This window comes from Tursiops truncatus, chromosome 10 (assembly GCF_011762595.2).
Source record: "Tursiops truncatus isolate mTurTru1 chromosome 10, mTurTru1.mat.Y, whole genome shotgun sequence".
Taxonomy (NCBI): Eukaryota; Metazoa; Chordata; class Mammalia; order Artiodactyla; family Delphinidae; genus Tursiops; species Tursiops truncatus.
This window is the reverse complement of record NC_047043.1, coordinates 22812154-22831959: the sequence shown is the minus strand read 5'-3', so window position 1 is coordinate 22831959 and position 19806 is coordinate 22812154. Positions and strand designations below refer to the sequence as shown.

Sequence of the window (19806 nt, the reverse complement as noted above, 5' to 3'; positions counted from 1 at the left end):
AATTTGTCTCTACCTTACATTAGTTGTAGGCAAGTTACGGGCAGAGCTCCGATTCTTTCTATAAAACCTATTTCTGCCTATTGTAGTCAGAATGAAGTGAGATAAGAATGCAAAAGGTCTTCCTAAATTATTCATGTCTTAGTATGACATTTAATGAAATAAATGATATTTATCATCCTCGAACCCTTCAAAGAACTCGGTCAGCCTTCAAGATGGTTAACGGAACAGTTCTGTTTGCCTAGGGATCTTTACTCTTGGAGAATGACCTCAAAATGTCCATCAGGAATGTATTATCAGAGAGGAAATGACATGACTTCAAGACGAGCTAACTCATAAGAAAATGACTTCCATTGCAATGAGTCCTCGAGCGCCACGCCTACGGGATATTTTCCAAACTGCAGCCTTCAGCCACGACTGCAACCCGCAATCCATTTTCATTTCTCATGAGTCAGCGGACTCCATGTCTGGGAGGACCGGGGAAGGACGCTCTGGCCGCACTAGATGCTTGGGGCGACGACTATGGTAAGCCCCTCTATCCGTCGCTGGCGTCCAGACTCTGTGGTCGCAATTTGGAAATCTGCGCGGGAAGTGGGCGGTGCGGTGAAGCGGCAGTGGGTTGTCCTCTGGAGCTGCCCAATCGAGGTGCGCTATTCTGTGCGCCTTCGGCGGCCTCTGATTACAGCCTCAGCCAACTGATCTCAGCCTCCCCGGAGAAGCCGCCCCTTTGAGCTGTAAGGGGGCGGGGACGGGGCGGGGCTCTGGCTGTGCCTCCGAATTGGCGGCTTGCTCTGTCGGCGTGCAGCCGGGCTGTGAAAGACAGCGGCAGGAGCCAATCAGCGAATCGGCCCCCGCCCCGCTCAGGCACTCGCGCCACCCCGGTCGCGGCCGTTACTGGTGGCGCGCGCGGGGACTCAAAGTAGGTGAGTTCTGGGGGGCCTCGCCCAAGGCTCCCCGGGTGACATCTTGGTTTTCCCCGGTGGGCGGGAGGGGCGTGCCTTGGGTACGACTGGGCGGAGGATACTTGGAAATTTGCTGCTCGGATTATAATACTCATCCTTACCTGACGCTCCTCCCTGACCTTAGGTATGAAGACACAGGGAGCCGTTGGGCTAGGAGGGAACCCATGGGATGGAGGGAGATCAAAGGTGGTGGCCCATGGATTGGAGACGAGGGTCATGGGTACCAGCTGAGTTCGCCAGTCTTAAGAACGGAGTTAACACTATCTCCATGGAGGTGTCCTACTTTCCCAACCTGTCAACAGTTTCCGTTTAGAGTAGCATCTTTCATACTGTTTTGAGTTTTCATCTTATTTGTTCTTTAATCAGGAGGGCAGAGTTAATTTTACTTTTGGTTCAGGAATGTATCCCGAATACTTACAGCGGTACCAGGTGCGCAATAACTGTTGAATGAATATGATGGACCCTTGGGGAAAAGACACAGTTCTGCCTTGTCCAGTTCTCGGGGGGTGTGAGGCAGAAATGGAATGTAATAGTTACACTATGGTGAGAGCTATCAGGATAAGTACAAGTCCACCAACCACCGTGAAACACTTAGGAACATGGGGAACACCAGAAAGCAGAGAAGACTCCAGGCAAGGCTTTGCTGAGGTAGTGACATTTGAACTGAATTGTAAAGGATGGGTAGGATTTGGACCAGAAAACTATGAGCAAAGGGCTAAGGAGCTGGCTAAGGCCTGCAGATGAAAGGGAGCAATGTGTTCAGAGACTGGGGAGAAGGTCCATGTGGCTGAATCATAGGCTTGGGTGAGGTGCGGGTGGGACATACATTTGAGGATATGAGGTTCTGATTGTGGAGGGTCTTGCTAAGGAGTTTAGATCTTATTTTATCCTATGGGCATGGAAATCCATCAAAGAATATTAAACAGAGGAGAGACATTATCTGGGTGGTCCTGGACAAATTCCTTAATCCATCTGTATTGCAGTTTCTTTATCTGAGAAATAGAAAGTAATAATAAGGAATTCCCTGGCGCTCCAGTGATTAGGACTCCGTGCTTCCACTGCAGGGGCCAGGGGTTTGATCCCTGGTCGAGGAACTAAGATCCCACATGCCATGCTGCATGTCCAAAAGGAAAACAACCAAAAAAAAAAAGTAATAATAATAGTTTACAGGGTTCTTGTGATAATTAAATAAGTCAGTGAATATAAAGTATTTAGAGCAGTGCTTGACACCTACCAAGCCTCTCTTTTGGCTGTTATGATTTTTTGCAGTTTAGTCTGATCACACTGAGATGATCTGATAAAGTGTAAAAAGCATGGGCTTTGCAGCCAGAAGCACATTTATTCCTACCCTTTTCATTTACCTGCTATGTTATCCTGATTGAATATTTTTAGCCTTAGTGTCCTAAATGCCTGCCTCATGGCTACTATGCCTGATACATAGTTGGTGTTTGGCAAAAGTTATCCCAATAGTGGATAGTGAAATCAATTTAGTGGATTGCAAATCGGCATTTAAAGAATTGAGAAGAGAAAAAACAGAATGACAACTATCAGAGTGTTGTATAAAGGCTTAACATTGTTTCTCAAAACATTTGTCTATAAATAAGCATGTGGGTTTTTTTTTGTTTTTTTGAAGATTTATTTATTTATTATTATTTATTTAATTTTGGCTGTGTTGGGTCTTAGTTGCAGCATGCGGGATCTTCATTGAGGCATGCGGGATCTTTCATTGCGGTGCCGGAGCTTCTCTCTAGTTGTACTGTGCGGGTTTTCTCTTCTCTAGTTGTGGCGCGCAGGCTCCAGGGCACGTGGGCTCTGTAGTTTGTGGCACGCAGGCTCTCTAGTTGAGGCGCCCGAGCTTAGTAGTTGTGGCACACAGGTTTAGTTGCCCCGCGACATGTGGGATCTTAGTTCCCTGATCAGGGATCGAACCTGAGTCCCCTGCGTTGGGAGGCAGATTCTTTACCACTGGACCACCAGGGAAGTCCCAAGCATGTGTTTTTGTATGTATTTCTGTACTGGGGACTCTATAATATTTATTTCTTATTCCGTATCATGGTCAAAGATATTTCTTAAATGCTTCAGAAGAATAACAACAGAATGACTGGCAGAAGGGGAAGCATCAGCCTCCATAGCTATCCAGGTTTACAGCAGTTAGCAGTCTCCTCTCTGAGGCTGTGTGTGTGACCCACTGAAAGAGGTGATAATAATGTGTTTTTTCCTCAGATCATGGAAGACACCCAGGTTATTAACTGGGAAGTTGAACAAGAGGAGGAGGTTGAAGAGAGACCCAGTGAATCTTTGGGGTGTAGCCTGGAGCCCCTTGGGCGACTGCGTATCTTCAGTAGTTCCTATGGACCAGAAAAAGGTCAGGGGTTATTGGGTGCTGAAGTACTGGTATTTCTTTTTCTTTTTTTTTTTTTAGGCCTCTTATTTCTGTGGCGAGGTAATTGGAGGCTTGCAAGCTTAGATATGCATCTGGGAGATCTGAAAAAAGGTTTTACTGGGAATGGAGAAGAGGGGGCTGATTGATCTGATTGCTCCAGGCAAGTGCCCTGGACTCAATGGGGTGCCTTTACTTTGGTAGGAGAAGATGAAGGGATTCAGATAAAAATCCAGTGAGGTCTGGAAATGGGTGCTGGTGATGTTTTGCACAACAATGTGAATGTACTTAACGTCACTGAACTGTACACTGAAAAGTTGGCTGAATGGTAAATTTTATGTATATTTTACAATAGAAAATAATCCAGTGTGGATGGATGGGGTATTGATTATGAATAATGCATTGCATATATTCTTTATTAGCTAGTTATCCTGGGGCCTTTTATTTTTCTAATGCATGGGAGGACCTTGAGTGAGTAGTGAGGTACTTAACAGGAACATTTTCCTAATAGAAGGTCAGGACTCTGGCCTTGAAACCCATATACCTCTCTAATTCTTAGATTTCCCACTATACCTTGGGAAGAATGTGGTAGGCCGAATGCCTGATTGCTCTGTGGCCCTGCCCTATTCATCTATCTCCAAACAACATGCAGTGATTGAAATCTTGGCCTGGGACAAGGCGCCTGTCCTCCGGGATTGTGGAAGCCTCAATGGTACTCAAATCCTGAGGCCTCCTAAGGTCCTGGGCCCTGGGGTGAGTCATCGTTTGAGGGACCGAGAGTTGATTCTCTTTGCTGACTTGCCCTGCCAGTACCATCGCTTGGATGTCCCCCTGCCCTTTGTCTCCCGGGGCCCTCTAACTATAGAGGAGACACCCAGGGTACAGGGAGGAACTCAACCCCACAGGCTTCTGTTGGCTGAGGACTCAGAGGAAGAAGTAGGTAAGTTTGTGTATTGGGAGGGCGGGTGAGGAGATGGGGATCGTGAGTGTAAAACTGTCAACTTACTCCTTTCTACAACTGACAGATTCTCTTTCTGAAAAGTGTGTGGTGAAAGGACCAAGGACCTCCTTTTTGGCAACAGTAGTTCCAGAGAGGTGAGTGCCAAAGGGCCAGACACCTGAGTCCTCTAAAGGAGGAGGAATCAGGGGCTGGAGGATCCATCTCTACGAGAACTTATTACCATGAAAGTCCGGGCTGGGGAACTACACATACTCATTCAATCAACTGAATTTTTATTGAGCACCTCTGATGTGCCAAGTAAAAAACTAACTGCTGGAGATAGAAAAGAAAATACTACCTCATGTCTGCCCTCAAGGAGCTCCTGGCTGAGTGGGGCATCCCTTCTGGGGAAATAGATTCTATAGACTCTCTCTTCTCTTCCCTTCACAGCGATGAAGAGGGACCTTCCTCTGCCCTGGATGTCCCTGGGCCACCTTTTGCCTTCAACTTGAACAGTGACACAGATGAGGAAGAAAGTCAGCAACCAGGAGCAGGGGAGGGCTCCTCAGCTGCCAGAAGAGTCACCGCTGCAGAGACAGAACAGCCTAAACCTGTCACAACTGGAATCCAGCTTGAAAAGGATCAGTGTTCAGTGAAGGAGAAGAACAATGACACGAAAGTTGAGAGGAGCGCGAGGAGTAGGGTGGTTCCAGTTGGAGTGACTCTGGAGAGGAGCCAGCCTGCTGGGGAGGACAGTGACACAGATGTGGACGATGAGAACGGGCCTCTGAGAAGGCTCACTGGGGTCCATCTGGAAAGGGCCCAGCCTTGTGGCTTCATAGACAGTGATACTGATGTGGAAGAAGAGGGGATCCCTGCAACCCCAGCTGTAGTTCCTGTGAGGAAGAGGCACATCTTCCATGAAGTTGGTACAGAGAGTCCTCGGGCACCTGGCGTGGCACATCAGCAGGAGAGCCCGGCTGGTAGTGATACAGATATAGAGGAGGGGGAGGCCCCCCTGACTGTCCCTCTGGACAAAAGCCGAGCCTCCGTCGTGATCGATAGCAATACAGATGACAAGGAAGAAGTCTCAGCAGCGCTCACGCTGGCACATCTAAGAGAGAGCCGGGCCGTTGCGTGGAACAGAGATCCAGATGCAGAAGACGATAGGGCCCAACCGGTGGCCCTTCTGGAGCAAAGCCAAGCCTCTGCTGGGAGAGATAGTGACACAGACGTGAAGGAAAAGGGGCTCCCAGTGGAGAAGACAGGAACTGTTCCCAGGGGTCACACAGGCAAGGCATATTCAGAAAAGAGTCATCCTCCTCTCAGGGACAGTGATACAGAGGTGGCGGAAGAGAAGAGCTCACCAGGGTTCCACCTGGAGAGAAGCCAAGCCTCTGCCACAGTGCATATCAACACACAAGTGGTGGAGGAAGTCCCACCACGGCCAGCTGTTATACTTCTGGAGAAGCATCAAGTACCTGTAGCATGGACACATCAAACAGATGTGGAAGCTGAAGGAGGCCCAGCAAAGCTGCCTGTGGTGTATCCAGAAGAAGCCCAGCCTCCTCTCGCTGGGGACTGTGACCCAGATGCGGAGGAGAACACATCCTTAGCAGCCTCAGCAGTGGCAGATGTAAGAAAGAGCCAGCTTCAGGCAGAAGAAGATACTGGGACAGAGTGGGCTGTAGCCGTTCTTGAACAGGGCAGGGCTTTTATGGCTGGGGCCCAGGGTGGGTCACCCGCGGCCCAAGTGGAGCAGGACCTTCTCCCTGTCTCAAGGAATAACATAGCAGATCTGGTGGTGGACACAGGCACTCCAGGGGAACCCACCCAGCCACAGAGACAGGGGGCCCAGACCCCCACAGAAAGGGAGAGAGAACCACATGTGGATAGGACCATGGACTCTGGAGACAACCACGATGGTTAGTGCTGGCCTTTCTTCCTCCCTTAACCCCTGCAATAAAGAATGCTTCTAGGGTATCTTAGTTCATTTGAGCTGCTATAACAAAATACCATAGACTGGGTAGCTTATAAACAACAGAAGTTTATTTTTCACACTTCTAAAGCCTGGGAAGTCCAAGATACCAGCAGATTCAGTGTCTGGTGAGGCCCCGCTTCCTTCTTCATAGGCAGCCATCTTCTCACTATGTCCTCACGTGGCAGAAGGGCCCAAGGAAGCTCTCTGGAGTGTCTTTTATAAGGGGACTGATCCCATTCACACGGGCTCCACCCTCATGACCTAATCACCTCCCAGAAGCCCCACCTCCTAATACCCTCACATTGGAAATTAGGTTTCAATGTAAGAATTTTGGGGGAGACACAGAGATTCAGTCTATTGCATGGTGTTGGGGCTGAGGAGGGAATAGTAGAGTAAAAGGAAGGAGTTACGGGTCAGCTGTGATTTTTTAATTATCCTATATTCCTCCCCCACCAGATTCTGAAGATCTGGACCTGCAAGCTACCCAGTGCTTTGTGGAGAGAGAGAATCAGAGCCTGGAAGGTGAGGACATCTGTATCATGTGGATACTGGTACAAACAGGAGCTTGGAGATCAGACTGGTAGTCCTTGGAGTGTGTGAAAGCTGGGACGGTCAGGGTGGGAAACTAAGAATGGGACCCTGGAGTTCTGTGGAGCAGTGCTCAGGCCATGCTTTCTTGTGCAACAGTCCCCAGCATGGAGGATGAACCCACCCAGGCCTTCCTGTTTACTCTGCCCCAAGAGCCTGGCCCTTCCCGTTGCAGCTTCCAGGCCACAGGTATAAGAAACTCTCCCCTCCTCTGTGTCCCGAACTTGGCATCCTTATTTCCCCCTCTACACGTTTCTTTTATATTCCTTGACGTTTTGCTGATGTTCCTCCATCTCCTCAGAAAAAAAATGCCATATTAAGTCAGACCCATAGAGCAACTAGTCTAGCATAAGTTTTTAAGAGGCTACTGAGAGAACTTTTATATGAAGGTTTGGGCTTACTTTTTGAGACAAATGTTAAATGTTATGACTATCTTCCTTACTCCCAGCTTTCCTTTAATAACCCATTTAAATTTATTATGCACGAAGTTGTCTTCATTTTTTCTCAAGCTATTATCTTTTCAACCTACACTCCTCCCTCTTCTCTCTCTCTCTCTCACTCTGCTTTCAGGTTCCTTGGATGAGCCATGGGAGGTCTTGGCTACACAGCCATTCTGTCCGAGAGAGTCTGAAGCCTCTGAGACCCAGCCCATTGCCACCCACATTGAAGCCCATGCATCTTGCCCCTCTCCACCTACGGCAGCACCACAAGAGCAACATCCAGAGAGTCCAGTTCATGCAGAGCCACTGGGGATTCAAGGCAGAGGGATGCAGACTGTCGAGGAAGACATGGGTACACCAAGAGAGACAGCAGAGAGGGTGACCCCTGAGAGAGGGCCATTGGAGAGGGAAACTGAGAAACTGCCCTCGGAAGGAGAGAGGGAAGATGTGATGGGAGAGGAAGAATCAACGAGGGGGATACAGGACAGAGAACAAAAACAGGTGTTAGCTAGAGATACTCAGAAACAAGAGTCTGACAAAAAAGTAAAAAGTGCAAGTACTGAAAGGGATATGGAGAGCTTGAAGGTAGAAATTGAGACACCCGAGGAAATACAAGAGAAAGAGAGAGAAAAGCAGACTCTTACAAGAGAAATATTTGACAGAGAAGCAGAGAAACCAGTAGCAGAGAGAGAGTGTGAGGCAGGTGGGTTACAAGGGAAGGTACCCAAAGTGATGCTGGACAGAGGCCCAGACAGGGGAGACAGAGGCGGGGGGCCAGGACCAGAAAGGCCAGGCCTCAGGTTCGACACCAGAGCCTGGAGCGGGGGCGGGAGACCTTCAGGGACTTGCTTCAGACCCCATAGCTTCTGGGAGCCAGTCAGGTGGAGGAAGGGGTGCCCCAGTGAGCCCCAGGAGGCAGCAGAGAGGTAAGTGAAGGTAGAGGGGAGCCTAAGGTGGTACACAGCCCTCATGATAATCAACCGCTAAGTGACTGACTGCTTAGACCTCAGCTACTTGCCTTTCCCTTCTGTCTAGGCTACTTGAATTGCAAGATGCCACCTGCTGAGAAGGCTTCCAGGGTGAGAGCTGCTTTCTGTACCCACCTCCCCACTCCACAGGTCATCTCTGCAATCTCCTCCACTGCCCCTTCCCCTGACCTTGCTTTCATTTACTCCTTTCCCCATACGTTTAACTTTTCTTCCATTTTCACTGCTCCTTAGTTGGCTTCTTGGTTGGCTCCTTAGTTGGCTTCTATCCATTTACTTTGACACCTGTTGTTTTTCATATCTGTTCCCCAAGTTCTGTCTCCCTCCCTGACTCAGAAAGCTCCTTTTTCAAGCCCCTTTCCTCTTTCTCCTAACCGTCCTCTTTATTAGCGTCATCCATACATGGAGAATGCTGTACTGGCATTCTGGGGAGAGGTCTCTGGGAAGGAGGGAATTCCCAGTCTAATGGAACAGACAGAAAGAGAGATGCCACGAGTACACTCTATAAACAAGGATCAAGAACAGTATCCAAGTCCTGCTTCTCTTCTCTCTGTCTCCTCCTCCCTCACTGGCTTCCATTTCTCCCCAGGGTGATCAGGAATCCCCAGATGCTTGTCGGCCTCCTGCACTGCAGGAGGCTTCAGCGCCTCTCCAAAACCCCCTCATCTCTCAGAGCCAGAAACATCCTGCCCCTCAGTCCCTCCTTTCGCCCTCTCCACCTCCTTTAGAACCGCCCATTCCCAGGACCAGACAAAATGAGAGTCAGGAAGCTCTGGAGACTCCCTTTTCCTCAGAGCTGGACTCTCTTCACCCAAAACCCAAAGTCAAGCCCCAAGGGTCCTCTCCAGTTTCTTCTGTACCCCTTGAGCCCCACCCTACCGCCTCCACAGACCAGCTTGTCACCCCCAAGCCCACATCTCGGGCCACTCGGGGCAGGACACTTAGGTCCTCTGTCAAAACCCCTGAACAAAATGTCTCCACAGCCCCTGAGCTCCAGCCTTCTGCCCACACAGACCAGGCTGTCACCCCCAAACCCACATCTCGGGCCACTCGGGGCAGGACACAGAGGGCTTCTGTCAAGACTCCCAAACCAGTTATCTCCACAGCCCCTGAGCCCCAGCCTTCCACTCCCACAGACCAGCCTGTCACCCCCAAACCCACATCTCGGGCCACTCGGGGCAGGACACAGAGGGCTTCTGTCAAGACTCCCAAACCAGTTATCGCCACAGCCCCTGCGCCCCAGCCTTCCACTCCCACAGACCAGCCTGTCACCCCCGAACCCACATCTCAGGCCACTCGGGGCCGGACACAGAGGGCTTCTGTCAAGGCTCCCGAACCAGTTATCTCCACAGCCCCTGAGCCCCAGCCTTCCACTCCCACAGACCAGCCTGTCACCCCCAAACCCACATCTCGGGCCACTCGGGGCAGGACACAGAGGGCTTCTGTCAAGACTCCCGAACCAGTTATCTCCACAGCCCCTGAGCCCCAGCCTTCCACTCCCACAGACCCGCCTGTCACCCCCAAACCCACATCTCGGGCCACTCGGGACAGGACACAGAGGGCTTCTGTCAAGACTCCTGAACCAGTTATCTCCACAGCCCCTGAGCCCCAGCCTTCCACTCCCACAGACCAACCTGTCACCCCCAAACCCACATCTCGGGCCACTTGGGGCAGGACACAAAGGGCTTCTGTCAAGGCTCCCGAACCAGTTATCTCCACAGCCCCTGAGCCCCAGCCTTCCACTCCCACAGACCAGCCTGTCACCCCCAAACCCACATCTCGGGCCACTCGGGGCAGGACACAGAGGGCTTCTGTCAAGACTCCCGAACCAGTTATCTCCACAGCCCCTGCGCCCCAGCCTTCCACTCCCACAGACCAGCCTGTCACCCCCAAACCCACATCTCGGGCCACTCGGGGCAGGACACAGAGGGCTTCTGTCAAGACTCCCGAACCAGTTATCTCCACAGCCCCTGAGCCCCAGCCTTCCACTCCCACAGACCAGCCTGTCACCCCCAAACCCACATCTCAGGCCACTCGGGGCAGGACACTTAGGTCCTCTGTCAAAACCCCTGAACAAAATGTCCCCACAGCCCCTGAGCTCCAGCCTTCTGCCCACACAGACCAGCCTGTCACCCCCAAACCCACATCTCGGGCCCCTCAGGGCAGGACACTTAGGTCATCTGCTAAGGCCCCTGAACCAGTTGTCCCCATAACTCCTGAGCCCCAGCCTTCCACCTCTAAAGACCAGTCTCTCACCCCTGAGCCCACATCTCAGGCCACTCGGGGCAGGACACAAAGGTCCTCTGTCAAGACATCCCAGCCAACTGAACCCACAGCTCCTGACCTTGAACCTTCGTCCCCCACAGAGCAGCCTGTCACCCCCAAAGTCATAGCTCAGGGTGGTCAGAGCAGGACACTAAGGTCTTCTACAGTAAGTGCTGTGCCAGTTCCTACCACCCCTGAATCCCACTCTCCAGTGCCCACAGGAGAGCCTGTTCCCCCTGAGCCCATCCCTGAAGCCAATTGCAGCAGGAGGCCAAGGGCCACTAGGAAACATGGGTCTCTCACAGCTCACGTTCATGAACCCTACTCTGCACCCTCCGAACCTAACTCCCAGTCTTCAAGGAACCAGAGACGAGGGGCAGTGAGAGCAGCCGAGTCCCTTAGCACCATTCCTGAGCCTGCCTTTGCCCAGCTTCCCGAGGCACCCACTCGTGCTCCCCAGATCCCAAAGGGGGAGGCAGCAGATAGATCTGGCTTCACCCCAGAGCCCCAGCCTGAGGCCTCTCAAAATCGCAAGAGGCCTTTAGCTACTGCGGACTCACCTCCACTTCAAAAACGGCTCCAAAGAGAAGCTCCCCAGAAGACAGCATTCCTCAAGGAAGAAGAAGAAAATCCTGCAGCGAAGCTGAGGAAGGAAGAGGTGAGGAGGGGGCTGGAGTCACCTAGTTTGGAAAGAGCTTGGGGGCTTGGAAACTCCCACCAAGTTCTCTCTCAACCCCAGGATGTAGTGATTCCAGGACCAGGCAAGAGAAAGAGAGAGCAGACAGAGGAGGAGCCCCGGGAAATACCAAGCCGCAGCCTGCGACGGACCAAACCTCTCCAAGAGTCCACGGCCCCCAAAGTAGGAGAGAAGGGCCCTGGGGCTTTGTGGGAGATGGAGATGTGGTAGGACGGGAGGAGACCCAGCGGATTTGGGAGCCGGGTGCTGATGGCGCTGGCTGCCGTGACCAGCTCTGGCTAACCCCCTTCACAGGTGCTCTTCACAGGCGTGGTGGATGCTCATGGAGAGCGGGCAGTGCTGGCCCTGGGGGGCAGTCTGGCCAGCTCAGTGGCTGAGGCTTCCCACCTGGTGACAGATCGGATCCGCCGGACAGTCAAGTTCCTGTGTGCCCTGGGGCGGGGCATCCCCATCCTCTCCCTGGACTGGCTGCGCCAGGTGAGAGGCCAGGAGATGATGACAGACCCGTAGAGATAGTGGCGGGAGAAGGCTGCTCACATGGGTCTGTAGAAAGCGGTGGGAGGAACGTGGGTACAGGAAGACGAGGTTAGTGAAGCAGAAGGCTTAATTCTGAAAACATTTCGTGAGCTCCCTGTAAACACTAGAAAGAAGAGCTGGGTGAAGGGCTGGGCTGAGCTTTGATGCTGACTGTTACCGTCCTTAGTCCCACAAGGCAGGTTGCTTCTTGCCCCCGGCTGAATATGTGGTGGCTGATCCTGAGCAGGAGAAGAACTTTGGCTTCAGCCTTCGGGAGGCCCTGAGCCGGGCTCGGGAGCGAAGGCTGCTGGAGGTGAGAGGCCATCTTCTGCCCCACACTTCAGCTGTTGCCCAGCGGTCCACGGCCTCTCAGTGCATCATCTACTGTCTCCACCGTTCTCTTCCTCCTAGGGCTACGAGATTCACGTGACCCCAGGAGTCCAGCCACCACCACCTCAGATGGGAGAGATCATCAGCTGCTGTGGAGGCACCGTCCTACCCAGCATGCCCCGGTCCTATAAGGTAGGGGTGGTGTGTTCAGGATCTGGTGAGGTGGTAGTTAGAGAGGTGGCTGGAATGGGAACAGGTTAGAGGGAAAATGGAGGTACAGATGGGAACACGGAGTAGTGAAAGGCTGGGGGAAGACCTCTGGTATAGAGAGGGATAGAGAAGGAAGAGGTCTGCTGATACCAAATGGACTTATTTTTATTTTTGTATATACAATTTTTTGAAATATACACAAAGGGAGAGGGAATATGTAGCGAACCTCCATATACCAATCACTCAGATTCAACAGGTTAATTTAGATTTTGCTGCATTTGCTCTATTCCTTTTTTTTTCCCTTTTTCTTTCATTTTCTTTGCTGAAATTTTTAAGGGAAACTGCAAAGGTCATTATTATTTTTTCTTACATATTTAAAATATACATCTCTAAGAAATATGTACATTTCTTACATAATCACATGCCATTATTGGTCAATAACAAAATTAACAATTGTTTCCTGGTCACTTCGTCTTACTCCATTAATCAAATTTCTCGAGTCATCTGAAAATGTCTTTTTACAGTTCAAATCAGGACTCAAACAAGGTCCATGTATCCCCACAATTGCGCTGTATCTCTTAATTTTCTTTTACTCTAGAGCATACCCCCCAACCCACCTAGCCTTTTTCCTGCCATTGACTTCCTGCAGAAACTAGGTCACTTGTCCTTTAGAATGTTCCACAGTCTGGATTTTTCTGTTTGCTCCCTTGTTGTGTCATTTATCTTGTTTTCCTCTCTTTTATATTTCCTGTAAATCGTAGTTAACTTTAAAAGGTTGAACAAATTCAGGTTCAACTTTTGTGGCAAGAGTTCTTCATAGACAGTGTGTGTCATATGGCTTCCCGTCAGGAGGTACTGTTTTTGTGCTGCTAAGACTGATTAGTGGGTCCCGAACCTATTTCTAGGATTCTTTTTCACCCCTGGCTTTCTGTTTTCTCTTTCTTCCAGCCTCAGAGAGTTGTGATCACATGTTCCCAGGACTTCCCTCGATGTGCCATTCCATTTCGGGTTGGGCTGCCCATCCTCTCACCTGAGTTCCTGCTCACAGGAGTACTAAAGCAGGAAGCCAAGCCAGAGGCCTTTGTCCTCTCCAGTTTGGAAGTGTCATCCACCTGAAAACCCCACCCCAGTATGCTTTTCCTCCCAGACCAATATATAAAGTGTTAGAAATATTTGGAAGAAAGAACTTAAGGCTTTAGAAAGGATTGGGGTGTACTGATCTGATTTGTCTTGGAACATGGGTGGGGCTGAAAAGCTTGCTGGTAAACAAACACAGGGAGATTGGGAGCCACAGTTTTCTTAAATGGCCTCTTAAAGTCGGCCAATCCCGTGCTCAGATATCTTAAGTCGCCGCTCACATTTAGCCGGACTGATGTGCTTATTGCTGTATGGCGCGCACAGTGTCCTGCTTCCTGTTTGGAAACCATTTGTTTCTCCTCTTCTTTTCTTACTGGGATTCTTACCCTGCAAAAGATAGTGGAAACAATTTTAGTGTCCAGAACTTGAAAGAATGCTTGGAGTGAGTAAATTTGAGGGTGGAGTTATGGAATGCTACTAAAATATTTTCCCCTCTCCTTGCCCCACCTCGTTAGAAGCATCCTTTAGCTTTGACGTTGAGCAAATCTCTGCCCTTTTTTTTTTTCCTGGCCTGCTTTTCCAGTATTTATAAAGTTAGCTTAGGCTTAACCTCTGTGATAAATAAATATTCACTATGTGCCTTATGGTATAGTACAGTTTTATTTTGTAAATTTTAGAAGTTGGTTGATTACAAGGATGTAGAGAAATTGGAACCCATCTACATTGCTCATGGGAATGTAAAATGATTCATCCACTGTGATAAGCAGTTTGACAGCTTCTCAAAAAGGTAATTATAGAATTACCATATGACGCAGCAATTCTACTCATAGGTATATAGCCAAAAGAATTAAAACAGATGTTCAGACAAATACTTGTATACAAATGTTCACATCAACACTTTCACAAGAGCCGAAAGATGAAAACACCACAAATGTTCATCAGCAGATGAATGGATAAACAAGTTGTGGCATATCCATACAATGGAATATTATTCAGCCATAAAAGGGGATGAGGTACTAATTGTGCTACGGTGTTTTGAGGATGAATCTCAAAAGCATTATGCTAAGTAAAAGAAGCCAGACACAAAAGGTCACATTGTATGACTCCACCTGTAGGAAATACACAGAATAGGTAAATCCATAGAGACAGTAGATGGTGGTTGGCAGGGCTGGCAGGGAGAGGAAATGGGGAATGACCGCCTAATGGGTGCAGGGTTTTATTTTGGGGTGAAGAGAAAATGCTTTGGAACTAGACAGAGGTGGTGGTTGCACACATTATGAATGTACTAAATGACACTGGACTGTTCTCTTTAAAGTGGTTAATTTCATGTTATGTGAATTTCACTTCAATTTAAAAAAATACTGATTAGTTTTGGGCACTTTTCTGCAGGTAAGTTATACTTAAGTTTGGAAAACTTTGGTGTAGTAGAAACAGCATGAGCTTTGCCAAACACTGTGCTGGCTTTTAGACATACCTGATCTCACAATATATATTAAGCATAGCCATAGTGGGTGTGGCACACAGTAGGACCCAGATAAATATTAGTCCCCTTGCACTGCTCAAAGCCTTGTACTTTGTGAAGCTGCCTGTGTCCTTGAGGTCCACTGGATTCCTTACAGTACCTGCTGTCTCTATAGCCCCACTTAGCGCTCATGTGCACACCCACTTCATGACCGGTACAATTTAAGTGCCCCGATTTAAATTTCTAGAGAAGAGAGATCTTTTCTTACACTTCCAATGAACCCTACAGCTCATAGCACATTGTGTAATAAATGTCTCTGTCAATCAGGATCCTAAGAGGAAACTATGGCACAGTCAAATTAGGATAATTTGGAGAGAGTTTAATGAAGTGAAAATTATAAGTAGGCCGAGTGTAGAGAAATCACTAAGAATATTGCCAGTACCCACAGCTCTGTTGTGGCCACCTGTAAACCCAAAAGGTTGAGAGGAGGGAACAGTTACATAGAAAGGCTTCCCTCAAATGCTGTGATTTTCTTTGATGTAGTCCATTCAGGACAACTTCCTGAGGCAGAAAGCAGGATGGAGAGTGAATCAGGAGGGAAAACATAATGATGTCTGGTACAGTATAAAACAGCACTGATTCAGAGGAGAATGGGAATACTAAGCCTCCGGGAGGGGAAGGAATGTAGAGCCTGTGGGATGCTGTTTGGCAATTTTGTCATCCCTGAGCCCACAGGACTAGCAGCTCCTTAATTCTTATCTTGGGAAATTTTCTTGATCTCTTTAGGCCTATGTTTCTTCTATCTATTAGCTGAGGGAATTAGCTTCATGATCTCTAAGTTCCTTACTATGGTCATAGCTACTGTGACCAGGTCCTTAGCTACATGATCTTTAATGGAGAAAAACCTTACTTTACTTTGATTTTTAGATGTGAATGTTAGTCTTGTAGGTATTACAAACAGGTCTGTAGGGAAAATTTTGGACAAAAGATCTTAGTGCTTTCTGACTAGTAAGTGGAGTCTAATATGAGGTTGTATAGGTAGTTAATTATCACAAGCTTGGATAAAATTAACATACTACAAAGTTTACAACTGTAATAAAGTTTTCTATCACAAATATTTTAACATATTGTTACTCTCATGTTTACAAAGTAACAGCCTTTGGCATTAATAGAACAAATCTTTCAGTGTTACAGACAAGTTCTCTCCCCTTAGCAAGTGGAGAGGCAACAAACCAGCTTTATAATAAATTACAGACTAAGCGTTTGTGGTAAAATAGTCACTCTTTTTCATCTAACAAGCTGTAATGGATGATTCAGAGCTTTGGGTTCTCCGCCTGGGTCAACAGTCTTCCGTTCTCTCACCGTTCATTATTAAAGTGTTAGCTGAGGCTTTGTAACCTCTGACTCTGGCTGTTTTCTAGTCAAAGCTGTTAAAGGAAGAGGGGATCATAATGCCGTTTCTGCAAGAACCCTGCAAGAGAAGAACTGTCTTCGTTTTAGATGCGAAAACTAGCCCAGCTGCGATTCAAACCACGTGCATGACTGAACAACCGCTGCCCTGCTCACCTCTCACTTGGGATTCTAACATTCCCTTCTGTGACGCGGAGATCGCAGACCGGGGAAAGGCACTTAAGGATCAGCCCTGAAGCTCTGTGAGAGAGAGCCGCGCGCGCCGGCCGGAAGCCTGGGCGTCGGTGCGCGGGAGCCCCGCCCTCCTGGGCAGGGTCCCAGGCGGGAGGCGGGGTCGGGGCGGAGCCTGCGGCCGCGGGAATCCCAAAACCGCCCCTTTCCCCACCCCTCCATTTCTCGCCATGGCCCCTGCACTGCTCCTCGTCCCTGCTGCCCTCGCCTCTTTCATCCTGGCCTTTGGCACTGGAGTGGAGTTCGTGCGCTTTACCTCCCTTCGGCCACTTCTTGGAGGAATCTCGGAGTCTGGTGGTCCGGGTGAGCGGGAGGGACCGAGGATGAGCTCTGGGGTAGGAAGGTGGAGCCGGAGCAGAGGGAGCGGGGGCGGGGCTTGGAGACAAATGACAGGGGAAGTCCAGGAGAGGGAACTAGAACCGTGAAAGCCGCCGAGACGCTGCAGGGGACGCCAAGGGCTAAATTAGCAACTCAGGGATTAGCGGTTTGGAGAGGCGGGAGAGTGAGGACTGAGGGGGAGAGAGGGCGATAAGCAGCGTATTCTAAGGAAAGGCTTAGTAAAGAGGACTATGGAGAGTGTTATAAAGAGGGAGCATTTGGAGAACCGAAACAAGAAGGGCACTCCAGCCATGCCTTTCGTGACTGACCAGCATGAATCCTCTTCCCCAGCTCTGAAGGAGGCCTGAGGAAGAGGGAAGAAACAGGGAATAGAAAAGTGAGGTGGGCAAAGCTTAGAGAGGAAGCATTAAGGCTCTTGAAAGCATTAAGGGACATGGCCTGGGGTCCCAAGAAGAGATAAGAGTAGGGAGTTTTTCCCACAGTCTTCTTGATCTTTTGTCCCTTTCTCCAACTCCCGCTAGATGCCCGCCAGGGATGGCTGGCTGCCCTGCAGGACCAAAGCATTCTTGTCCCCCTGGCTTGGGATCTGGGGCTCCTGCTACTATTTGTGGGGCAACACAGCCTCATGGCAACTGAGACAGTGAAGTCATGGATGTCCCGGTACTTCGGGGTCCTTCAGAGGTCTCTGTACGTGGCATGCACTGCCCTGGCCTTGCAGGTATGAAGCCCTGGCAGCTGAGTCCTCAAGGGAAACAGTCTGTGGGAAGGATTCCGTCGACTGGAGAGGCAAGGACCTTAGGCTTCTGATAAAACATGGGTTTAGGAGGAGAACTAAGGGTGTTCAGGACTGTAATCTCAGCTCCCATTCCTCCACAGCACATATCCTACTTTTTATCAAGAATGGTGTACTGCTTGTCATTCCCCGAGAATGATATGTGCATTCTCACCGTTGCAACTTTGTTCACGTTGTCCTGCTTGAGATTCCCTTGTTAACTCCTCTTCAGTCCTATCCTTTCTTCAAAAGCACTTCCCTAGGTCACAAGAGAAAGCTTCCCAGTTAGTACTCATCTGTTTCTCAGTGGGTGCTTGGCCTAGGCTACTTTGTGTACCTATCTGGTGACTCTCATCCATTCGTTAAGTCCTCAGAGTAGAGACAAGTCATTCTTACATACTTGGGACCCCACCCAGCACCCTCCACATGTTGAACATGCTCATGGTAGAGGCGGGGAGAGCAGCTGGCCAGCCTGGGATGGGGGCAACCTCTGGGTCTAGGTCTTTCAAGGGTGGGCTGCTGGGATACCCAGTCCCTCATCCTCCTTCAGCTGGTGATGCGGTACTGGGAGCCCGTGCCCAGGGGCCCCGTGTTGTGGGAGGCTCGGGCCGAGCCATGGGCCACTTGGGTGCCCCTCCTCTGCTTTGTGCTCCACGTCATTTCCTGGCTCCTCATCTTCAGCATCCTTCTCGTCTTTGACTACGCAGAGCTCATGGGCCTCAAACAGGTGAGGCTCCCAGATCCCTACCCAAAACCTCTGATCCTTTCTAGAATACCTCTTTCCCCTCCAAGGATGTCCCTCCTCCTCCCCTACTCTTCCACCTGCCTCTTGCTTTTGACTCCCTCACCTCCCTTTCTTGTAAGATAGTCTCCCCTTAGCCCTCCCTCAAAGGCCAGAAACCATGGGCTTCCTGGGCCTGCGGAAGTTTCATGGACCAGAGATGAGGGTCAGGGACCCCAGTCTCAGAAGGGTGGTTCCTGGGCCTGCGTTATAGAAGGAGGGTGCCTGGAAGGGGAGGAAAGAGGCAGCTAAGTTGCGACAAGGGCTTGACTCCATTTCTAAGCCATTCTCCCTCTCTTAGGTGTACTACCATGTGCTGGGGCTGGGCGAGCCTCTGGCCCTGAAGTCTCCCCGGGCTCTGAGACTCTTCTCCCACCTGCGCCACCCAGTGTGTGTGGAGCTGCTGACTGTGCTATGGGTGGTGCCCACCCTGGGCACTGACCGCCTCCTCCTTGCTCTCTTCCTTACCCTCTACCTGGGCCTGGCTCACGGACTTGACCAGCAAGATCTCCGCTACCTCCGGGCCCAGCTGCAAAGAAAACTCCACCTGCTCTCCCGGCCCCAGGACGGGGAGGCCGAGTGAGGGGCTAACCCTCGTTCCAAGCCCTGTACTTCCTTTTCCCCTCCAATTCCAAATCCCCTTAACATCCAGGCCTTGGCTGCTTCAGACCAGAGGCCCAAATTCATGGACTGAAGGAGCTGTCCCTTCCCTTGCTTGAGCCTCCACTCCTTGGGTCCAGCTCCATATCTTAAATTCTGAGTTTCAGCCATTGGACTCCAAGGGCCGCTTCTCACCAGCCAGGAAGAGGGAGTGGGGAACTTATCTGTCTCCTCAGAGTTTAGGGCTTGACCCTCCATTAACAACCTCCTCACAAGGAGAAGGGTCTGGCCTGACCACTCCCCTGGTCCTATTTCTGGCCTCTGCGCCTCAAGGATCCTCTTCTCCACGTCTAGCTCCCCTCCTAGGAGCTGGACCAAGGTCCGCAAGTTTGACGATAGTGGCGGCCCCATCAGGCTCCACACCTTGCAGCTGCAGCCCAGCCCCACTGTCTGGCCTTTCCAGCTCCCTAGGCCCTGCCCCTGGGCTCCAGACTCATGAACCTAGTTGAGCAGATATTTCTGCTCTTAATTCGGGTGACTAAGGGCTCCCTGCTCTCCCGAGTAACTCGCGCTACAGGAAAATAAAATTCAGCCTGGTTTTTCTACGTGTAGCATGCAGTCTGTCAGTGTCTCTCAAGCTGCAGGGCTGCCTCTGGGAAGGACAGGCGAGCCAGACTCGAGTCTGGGCATCGGCCGCGCCCTCTGATGACCGCTGGGTGGCGGCCACTCCCCGCGGACCGCCCCACCCCCCTTCCCGGAGCACCCGGTCTCCCTTCCTCCAAATCCCCCAATTTCCTCGCTGCAGACCTGGGGACCCTCGGCAGATAGGTTGAAGCGGAAGA

The 19806-nt window shown here is 50.3% G+C and overlaps 2 protein-coding genes across 4 annotated transcripts; both read left to right on the top strand.

Moving 5' to 3' along the window:
• The first annotated feature begins 265 nt into the window (after positions 1-265).
• On the top strand, positions 266-14013 carry MDC1 (mediator of DNA damage checkpoint 1). Its single transcript, XM_033863651.2, is given in 17 exon segments — positions 266-522; positions 3183-3324; positions 3899-4279; positions 4365-4434; positions 4730-6204; positions 6717-6782; positions 6948-7037; positions 7419-8031; positions 8033-8214; positions 8324-8507; positions 8665-8688; positions 8785-11197; positions 11279-11398; positions 11531-11713; positions 11940-12065; positions 12164-12274; positions 13241-14013. Coding segments are annotated over 17 exon segments (6369 nt in total). The 5' UTR covers positions 266-501; the 3' UTR covers positions 13409-14013.
• NRM (nurim) lies at positions 13407-19575 on the top strand. Of its 3 annotated transcripts, XM_073787842.1 has the most exons (5): positions 14047-15448; positions 16332-16775; positions 17333-17529; positions 18134-18310; positions 18666-19575. In XM_073787842.1, exons 2-5 carry the CDS (start codon positions 16643-16645, stop codon positions 18945-18947), a joined length of 789 nt encoding a protein of 262 aa, XP_073643943.1. In that variant the 5' UTR covers positions 14047-15448; positions 16332-16642; the 3' UTR covers positions 18948-19575. The 3 variants fall into 3 exon arrangements, with proteins under 3 accessions (XP_073643945.1, XP_073643943.1, XP_073643944.1); XM_073787844.1 differs by lacking the exons at positions 17333-17529; positions 18134-18310 and adding an exon at positions 13407-13421 and having other exon boundaries at positions 18666-18940; XM_073787843.1 differs by lacking the exon at positions 18134-18310.
• Positions 19576-19806: the final 231 nt, after the last annotated feature.